At 49.6% G+C, this 9522-nt stretch overlaps 1 protein-coding gene across 1 annotated transcript; it reads right to left on the bottom strand.

Moving 5' to 3' along the window:
• Positions 1 to 209: 209 nt before the first annotated feature.
• Positions 210 to 4073, bottom strand: pth2 (parathyroid hormone 2). Its single transcript, XM_041854215.2, has 2 exons — positions 3707 to 4073; positions 210 to 646 (listed from the first exon to the last, which is right to left on the bottom strand). Exons 1-2 carry the CDS (start codon positions 3880 to 3882, stop codon positions 277 to 279), a joined length of 546 nt encoding a protein of 181 aa, XP_041710149.2. The 5' UTR covers positions 3883 to 4073; the 3' UTR covers positions 210 to 276.
• Between the last annotated feature and the right edge of the window lie 5449 nt (positions 4074 to 9522).

The raw sequence follows: 9522 nt of genomic DNA, 5'->3' as shown, positions 1-9522 counted from the left end.
TGGCACCATCGCAATGGAAGTCTCTCAATGTATTTATTAGTTCAATCAACAATTGAACTGGATCAAAACAATCATGTAAACAAATGCATGTAAAAATCCTGTGTCAATTGATGCTCCACATTCAGAGTTTATCCTTCATCAAACATCACATAAAGATCTGATAAATATCTTTATTGACTTTTAAATTCGGAAAGAAAACGTAATTATTTAAATCAGGGTACGCTATGAATTGTTTTGTTGAAATCAGGGTACGTTATTTATGTACAGGCTTAGCAGTCATCTTACTACTGGGAGTTGACGACCAAAAAGTTTCTGCATATAGGAGATAAGCCACTTCTGTCTCTCAATGGTGGTTAACAGCTTACTCTTCTCCCTGAACACTGCATCATCTGCCACCACGATGTTCCTCTTCTCCTCATGCAGAGCCCAGTCACCCAGCCAGCCATTGGCCATGTCCTCGTCCATCTGCGACTGGCCCACCATTGGGAGCCACTGCTCCCCCAGGAGCTCTGCCTTGCTCTTGGCCGCACCAAGGTCTTGGGCTGACATCATCTGAATGCTCCAATCACGGAGCGAGATGGAGGGCCAGAGAACCTCCCACTCCTCCCTCTTGTTGGAGTCTCCTGAATCGCCTGGAGGGGTGCCTCTGGAAGCAGACAGAAGAACAGGAATGATAGAACTCACTTCCATATAGGAACAATGGATCTCACGAGGAACCATTTCTATATATAGAACTCTTCCATATAAGAACAATGGATCTCACTAGGAACGATAGAACCATTTCTATTGATAGAACTCACTACAATTACAGGAACAATAGTGCTCACTACCATAGAAAGATTGATCTCACTACCATGGTGTCTTAGTCTCAAATTACAACAGTAAAAGGGTAGATAAAGATCAAATCAAATCAAAATCAGATCAAATTTTATTGGCCACATGCGCCGAATACAACAGGTGCAGACATTACAGTGAAATGCTTACTTACAGCCCTTAACCAACAGTGCATTTATTTTTAATAAAAAAGTAAAATAAAACAACAACAAAAAAAGTGTTGAGAAAAAAAGAGCAGAAATTAAATAAAATAACAGTAGGGAGGCTATATATACAGGGGGGTACCGGTGCAGAGTCAATGTGCGGGGGCACCGGCTAGTTGAGGTAGTTGAAGTAATATGTACATGTGGGTAGAGTTAAAGTGACTATGCATAAATAATTAACAGAGTAGCAGCAGCGTAAAAAGATGGGGTGGGGGGGCAGTGCAAATAGTCCGGGTAGCCATGATTAGCTGTTTAGGAGTCAAGATGAAGATGAAGGAGCTCACACTTTTGGGGAAAAGGGGGAGAAACAGAATGGACTATCTGGGTGAATTTCTAAATTGTTTACTTGTTCCTCATGACCTCTTTCGACCGAATCACCTCGCCTCCTTTTCAAAATGTCAGAAGAAACAAGTTCTGTCCTCAATCCGTGTGTCACGCTCTGGCTCCGGGACTGTGTAGTTTGAGCCAGGGTGTATTCATTTGGTTGTGTTGGGTATAGGGTGTGTTCATTTGGTTGTGTTTGGTTTTGGTTGTAGTGTCTTGTCTCGTCATGTGACTCCCAATCGGAGGTAACGAGTGTCAGCTATCGGCTCGTTATCTCTGATTGGGAGCCATATTTAAACTGTCAGTGTTCACCTTAGGGTTGTGGGTTTTTGTTCCGTGTTCAGTCAGTGTTACTGTGGACTTCTCGATCGTGTTTTGTTTTGGTTTTCGTGCTTTAATTAAATAAAGTCATGTTTATTTCACACGCTGCGCCTTGGTCTACTCCTTCTCGTCAAGATGATCGTGACAGAAAAACCCACCACAAAAGGACCAAGCAGCGTATACAGGAACACCCGCAGGAGAGAACGCTGGTGGATGTCCTCCTCGGCTGGGGACATATTACGCAGGAGGAGGCCGTCCGGTACCGGAGGGCGATGAAGGGGGAGACCCAGGATGGAGAGGAGCAACGGCGTCAGCAGGGCCATAGTCGGATGGAAGAGAGGCAACCCCAAAGAAATTTTTTGGGGGGCACATGGCCTGGCTGGGCAGCAGGCGGCTGCTACAGGACGTTTTGGAGAGGTGGTCTCCGGGTGTTGGGAGGCAGAAGGCAGGTTGGCGAGGCCTGGAGGTAGAGCGGAACCAACTTCCCGTACTCAGGCATGGCAGCATGAGACGGGGCAGGTTCCAGCGGTATGCGGAGCAGCGTACTGTGCCACGAGTGGTCCGGCACAGTCCTGTACGTCCTGTGCAAGCACCCCGCACGTGTCGTGCGAAGGGGGGATGCAGCCAGGACGGAGTGTGCCGGCTCTACGCTCGAGGTCTCCAGTGCCTCTCCCGCGGTCCCGGATATCCTGCTCCCGTATCGCGTGCTGTCATGTCGGTACGGGTTCACAGCCCTGTACGTCCTGTGCGGATGCCTCACGCAGAGTGTGTGAAGGTAGGCATCCAGCCAGGACGGGTGGTGGCCGCTCTTCGCTCCAGGTCTCCTATCCGTCTCCACAGTCCGGTGAGGCCTGTCCCAGCTCCACGCACTAAACCTACGGTGTGCGTCGCCAGCCCAGCCCGGCCGGTTCCTGCTCCACGCATCAGGCTCACGGTGTGCGTCGCCAGCCCAGCCCGGCCTGTTCCTGCTCCACGCACAGAACCTACGGTGTGCGTCGCCAGCCCGACCCGGCCTGTTCCTGCCACTCGCACCAAACCAGGGGTGCGAGTCGCCAGCCTGGTCCAGCCCGTTCCTGCTACTCGCACCAAGCCAGGGGTACGAGTCGTCGGCCTGGTCCAGCCCGTTCCTGCTACTCGCACCAAGCCAAGGGTGCGAGTCGTCAGCCTGGTTCAGCTCGTCCCTGCTACTCGCACCAAGCCAAGGGTGCGAGCCGTCAGCCTGATCCAGCCCATTCCTGCTACTCGCACCAAGCCAGGGATGCGAGTCTTCAGCCTGGTGAGGCCTGTTCCGGCTCCACGCACCAGGCAAAGGGTGCGTATCGTCTGCCAGGTCCGGTCCATTCCTACCTCACGCGCCAAGCCAGGGGTGCGCGTCGGAGGTCCTGATCCAGCAAGCGGGGTCAGATCGGACCGGGGGCACTCACGGGGGAGTGAAGTGGGGTGGTGGTCAAGCCCGGAGCCGGAGCCGCCTCCGAGGAGCAACACCCACCCAGCCCTCCCCTATTTTGGGGTGTAGGCGCGGTCGGAGTCCGCGCCTTTAGGGGGGGGTACTGTCACGCTCTGGCTCCGGGACTGTGTAGTTTGAGCCAGGGTGTATTCATTTGGTTGTGTTGGGTATAGGGTGTGTTCATTTGGTTGTGTTTGGTTTTGGTTGTAGTGTCTTGTCTCGTCATGTGACTCCCAATCGGAGGTAACGAGTGTCAGCTATCGGCTCGTTATCTCTGATTGGGAGCCATATTTAAACTGTCAGTGTTCACCTTAGGGTTGTGGGTTTTTGTTCCGTGTTCAGTCAGTGTTACTGTGGACTTCTCGATCGTGTTTTGTTTTGGTTTTCGTGCTTTAATTAAATAAAGTCATGTTTATTTCACACGCTGCGCCTTGGTCTACTCCTTCTCGTCAAGACGATCGTGACACCGTGGAGAAGATGAAAGATAGGGGACGGGAAGAATGAGGATTCACTCTCTGTCTTACTTCTGTCTTACAGGGAGGAAGGACAGGTAATTGGGACACTGAGTGAGTCTTACCTGTGTATGGGTCGGAGGCATGGCTGAGGGTAGCTGGAGGTCACCAGAGTCATGGCCATTATGGTCAGCAGCAGGAGGGTGAGGCGTGAGGCAGCGGGAGGAGCCAAACCAGCCATCCTTAAATCCACTCGACTGGCCCACCAAGCAACACCAGCCAGCCAATCGGAAGAAAACATATTAGTGTTTTATTCTCTTGTGATACAGTACATTCATATTCACTCACTCTTTAATCTCGGATAACCCAGAACTAAAGTCTTGTATAATTGGTCAGATGCTTGATTAAGTTCTGGGTCCATACGTGTTAAAAGAAGAGATAAAATGAGGATTGGAACCAGAACGAAGAGCGCCACCCTCTCTCTTTGCAAGTTACGGGCCGAAAGTCCCATCCTCTTCCGAAATTCGAAAGATGCTAACACCTGCGAAATCATGATTTGTCCAAATAGCCAGTGACGGAAAAACCCACCAGAACTAACGTTGCTCGTTATCTCATGCATCCTGTTGTGTCATGCCAGATCAACGGTACCATTTGTGCTTACGCAGTCTGTTCACGAGAGATGACTCACTCTTTTAATATTACTTTCACATTTACACTCAGTGAAATAATGAAGGTCACACACTTTAAACTCCTACTTTACTAGATAAACTCAGTACCTTCTCATATACCAATTGTCAAGCATATAATGCAAACACGCTATCAGTACACTAGATATTCTCACTGAATTATACATCAATGGGTTACTGCGTTAACACTCACATCACACACTCCAGAAATCAACATGCACTGTGATACATTATATACAGGCGTACTCTATTTCTTCAATTTTTTGGTGACTTTTCTTCTGCCTAAAAACATAAGCAATCTCAAAGACACCAGAGAGCAGTGTAAATTCATCATATTAAATATAATACAATAAATAAACTATACACAAAAAAGCGAGACAAAAGTAACATTCAATACAAAACATTTAATTCAAGTATTACAAAGTAATTTCCAAAGTAATTTCATGAATCTTACCCTTGTCTCAAGTGCATTGTGGTCAGGAACCAAAGTCTTCAGCTTGTTTCTCCAGTGAGTCTCCTGCCTCTGGCTTCACCTCTTACCACAGGGTCTCTTACTGTATGTGTGTGGTGGAGAGGCTAAGTACTCTCAGGTGTGTGTGAATACGGACTGTCTGTACACAGGGGTATGTACAGCTCACAATAGAAGGAGTCAGAGTTTGCCTGCTCTTATATACCCTTGGGGAAGGGATGCTTCTGATGGATGGTAGGGTAGAGTAGAGTATGGAAAGCAGATGGTATTAGATAAAAGGCCACATCTCGTTGTCTTTTTTTAAAAGCTACCTGAAACATCACTAACGACACCTTGGATGGATGTATTTGGTATGATTCTTAATTTATACAGGAGGACTCAAAGAGAGAGAGAGAGAGAGAGAGAGAGAGAGAGAGAGAGAGAGAGAGAGAGAGAGAGAGAGAGAGAGAGAGAGAGAGAGAGAGACACTAGCTTGGACGTTACAGAGCCTGATGTCTTGAGGGATGAAAGAAAACATTTTAGAACATAGATACATGTGCCCAGCCCCTGGGAAATCCAAACTGTGTTTTAATCTAGCAACCAACACCATTATGTTGAGTCCATGACCCTGGAAGTCCTCGCAACCTTTCCTGAACCCAGGGTGGAATATCAGCACAACAAAAATAGGGACTAAGACCTGCTTGACTCAAAGGGAAAATTGAATATGTATTACAGAATACATTAGAATGCTGGTTGTTGTCATGAATGTCTGTGGAATGCGGTAGGCCAGAGTCAAGCGCAGGACACAGAATGAAATGAAAATCTACTTTACTGTATAGTAAAGAACCAAGCAAAACCTCCAACACAGGGAGGAGCAAACCCGCTCACAAACGTCACTCGAAACAAGTAACAAACACGCACAACACACAGTGGAGGGTACAGGTTAAATAGGGAAGGAGATAATACCATAATGGGAAACAGGTGCAACACTAGACAACAACCAGATGAACATAGAAACATGAAACATAGATCGGCAGCAGCTAGAATTCCGGTGACGACGAACGCAGAAGCCTGCCCGAACCAGAAGGAAGGGCAGTCTCGGCAGAATCCGTGACAGTTGTTGCATTCATTCTGTTAGCTGCCTACGCACACCGTGTTATGATTTAACTGGATAAGAACCCAAATGCAGACAAGTACACCAAGCCAGAGAAGTATTAACAGGTTTATTTACAATGTTCAAAGTCCAGGTTTCCAAATATATGGGAAGAGCAAGTCCAGGTACAGGGAGGGTAACAGATCCAGATCAGGGCAGGTGTGGTACCGTAATGTCCTAGTGTCCGTGGTGAGTCCAAAAGAGAGGTCCGGTAATGGAGAGCAGGATGGTGGTGGCAGGAGTGAAGCGGAGGCAGGAGTCAGGTTCCAAATATATGGTCGTCTTGACTATGATCTGACGATGAGTGGTAAGTTTGACCGGGTCTTAAAGGCTGAGGTGATATGGTGAATGAGCTGCAGCTGGAACCCTGACTCCCGCACACCAGACTTCACTCCTGCAATCAAGGACAGACAGAGGGGAGGGAGAGAGCAGAGAGAGCTACCTATCAGCAGTAGGCCTAACAGTACCCCCCCTCTACGGACGCCACCTGGCGGCCGACGGGGTTTATCGGGATGTAACCTATGAAACTCTCGGACCAGATCAGGATCCACAATGAAGCTCCTGGGCACCCAGGAACGTTCCTCGGGACCATAACCCTCCCAATCCACCAGGTACTGGAAACCACGACCTCGGCGGCGAACATCCAGAAGTCGCCGGACAGTGTAGACCGGACCCCCACCCACGATCTTGGGCGGAGGAGGGGACGAGAGGGCGGGCACAAAGGGCTAACCGACACAGGCTTAATCTGGGAAACATGAAAGGTGGAATGAACCCGTAGGGAGGCAGGAAGCTGTAGCTTAACCGCGCAGGGGTTAACAATAGACAGTATCTTGAACGGTCCTATAAAACGAGGCGCCATCTTCTTAGACTCCACCTTCAATGGAAGGTCCCGTGACTTCAGCCATACCTCTTGACCAGGAGAGTAACCGGGAGCCTGGGACCGGTGACGGTTGGCTTGCCTCTGCATGTACGCCGAAGCTCGGGACAGAGCTACCCTGGCCTTCCTCCAGACCTTGAAGCAGCGGCGCATGTGGGACTGCACCGAGGGTACCGCAAGTTCCCTCTCTTGGGAAGGGAACAGGGGAGGTTGATAACCCAGAGCACACAGAAAAGGAGACAAACCAGAGGAAGCGTTAGTCAAGGTGTTATGAGCATATTCCACCCAGGGGAGCATGGAGCTCCATGACCCAGGGTTAGACCCAGTGACACAGCGAAGAGCGGTCTCCATCTCCTGGTTCGCTCTCTCGGCTTGCCCGTTGGTCTGGGGGGTGATATCCAGAGGACAGGCTGGATGTAATGCCCAAAGCTTTACAGAAAGCTTTCCACACCTGGGAGACAAACTGGGGACCCCTGTCAGAGACAATATCCGTGGGTAGACCATGAGAGCGGAACACATGTTCAACCAAAATATCAGCCGTCTCTCTGGCAGTGGGCAGTTTAGGTAGGGCCAAAAAATGAGCGAACTTAGAAAAACGATCAATCACCGTAAGAATGACAGTCTTACCAGATGAGGGGGAAGTCCAGTGACAAAATCCATAGCGATATGCGACCAGGGCCGGCTGGGTATAGGTAGAGGTCGTAGATGACCAGCGCTGGCCTGGGTGGAGTTTTTACTTCGTGCACATACCGTACAAGCAGCAATGAAGGCTCGAGTGTCCGCCTCCATCGTGGCCCACCAGAACTTCCGTCGCACAAAGTCAAGGGTCCGCGAAACTCCAGGGTGACAGGTAAGGGGAGACGAGTGAGCCCACTGAAGTACCTGGGAGCGAGCAGACTCAGGGACAAACATCCGGTTAGGAGGACCCCTCCCAGGGTCAGCTTGATGATGTTGAGCCTGTCTAACAATCCCCTCGATGTCACATGTGATGACTGCAATACTGCAGGTAGGAGGCAAAATGGGTTCAGGGTTACTACCAGTATCAACAGCCGAATGAACACGAGACAGGGCGTCAGGCTTGACGTTGCGTGACCCAGGACGGTAAGACAGAGAAAAATTGAATCTCCCAAAAATAGTGCCCACCTGGCTTGACGGGGGTTGAGCTGCTTCGCTGACTGGAGGTAAGCCAGATTCTTATGATCCGTCCAAACGATGAAGGGTTGTTCCGCCCTCCAACCAATGTCGCCACTCCTCGAGAGCCAGCTTAACGGCGAGCAGTTCACGATTTCCAACATCATAATTCCTCTCTGCCTGAGAAAGTTTCCTTGAGAGAAAAGCACAGGGATGCAGTTTGTTATCTTCAGGAGAACGTTGTGACAACACTGCACCTACCCCAGTGTCGGATGCATCCACCTCCACGACAAACTGGCGGTCGGGGTCCGGCTGCATCAGAATGGGAGCCGAGGCGAAGCGATGTTTCAGTTCTTCGAACGCTGATTCGGCCCCTTCATTCCAAGCGAACGGTCGTGAGATGGAGGTGAGAGCGGTGAGTGGCGCCGCAATGCGGCTGTAGTCCTTGATGAACCTCCTATAGAAGTTCGCAAACCCCAGGAATCGTTGAAGTTGTTTGCGGGTAGAGGGAGCTGGCCAGTCCGTGACAGCAGAGATCTTAGCTGGGTCCATCCGCAGCTCCCCCTGAGCTATGATGTAACCCAAAAAGAGGTCTCAGACACATGAAATTCACATTTCTCCATCTTCACAAACAGTTTGTTCTCCAACAACCTTTGCAACACCTGGCGCACATGCAGTTCATGTTCCTGGGAGGACTCTGAGAAAATCAAGATATCATCCAGATAGACAAAAACAAACCGATTCAACATGTCCCGAAGGACATCATTGACTAGTGCCTGAAAAACAGCAGGGGCATTAGACAACCCAAAAGGCATAACCCGATACTCAAAATGTCCCAAGGGTGTGTTGAAGGCAGTCTTCCATTCATCACCCTTACGAATGCGCACCAGGTGATACGCATTTCGTAGATCCAGTTTCGTAAAGATGGTAGCACCATGAAGGAGGGGAAAAGCAGAATTAATCAAAGGCAGAGAATACTTGTTCTTAATGGTGATGTTGTTAAGTCCACGGTAATCAATACAGGGTCTGAGGGTCTTATCCTTCTTAGCAACAAAAAAAAATCCCGCTCCTACAGGTGACGAGGAAGGACGCATAATACCTGCCGCCAAGGAGTCCCGAATGTAGTTCTCCATAGCCTCCGTCTCCGGCCGGGAGAGATTGTACAGGCGACTGCTGGGGAGCGGGGCTCCTGGCTGGAGGTCAATGGCGCAGTCGTAAGGCCGGTGAGGAGGAAGAGAAGTAGCTCTGTGTTTGCAGAAAACGGATGCCAGGTCATGATACACGTCAGGAACAGCAGAAAGATCCATGGACTCCAGTGGAGGTTGAGGCACAGTACTGGCAGGAGTCTGAGCAGAACACAAACAATTCACATGACAAAATGTGCTCCATGAAACAATGCTACCTGTCACCCAATCAATGTGTGGATTGTGTTTTATGAGCCAGGGGATACCAAGGACCAGGGGAGTCTGTGGGCAGTCGATAATATGGAATTGAATGTTCTCCTGATGATTTCCCGACACTCTAAGACAAACAGGAACAGTCTGATGGGTAATGCGGGTCAACAATTGTCCATTTAGACCCTTAGCCTGCAGCGGACAGTCCATAGGAACAGTCTCCAAATCCATTTGTTGAGCCCACTCTCTATC

This window comes from Coregonus clupeaformis, chromosome 29 (genome assembly GCF_020615455.1).
Source record: "Coregonus clupeaformis isolate EN_2021a chromosome 29, ASM2061545v1, whole genome shotgun sequence".
NCBI classification, from domain to species: Eukaryota; Metazoa; Chordata; class Actinopteri; order Salmoniformes; family Salmonidae; genus Coregonus; species Coregonus clupeaformis.
The sequence above is the reverse complement of the archived record's forward strand: the minus strand, read 5'-3'. Positions and strand labels throughout refer to the sequence as shown.

Coding starts and splice junctions, on each gene's coding strand:
- pth2 (XM_041854215.2), bottom strand. CDS start 3,882: ATGTTTTCTTCCGATTGGCTGGCTGGTGTTGCTTGGTGGGCCAGTCGA. Junction 647..3,706: donor TGCCTCCGACCCATACACAG/GTAAGACTCACT, acceptor GTCTGCTTCCAG/AGGCACCCCTCCAGGCGATT.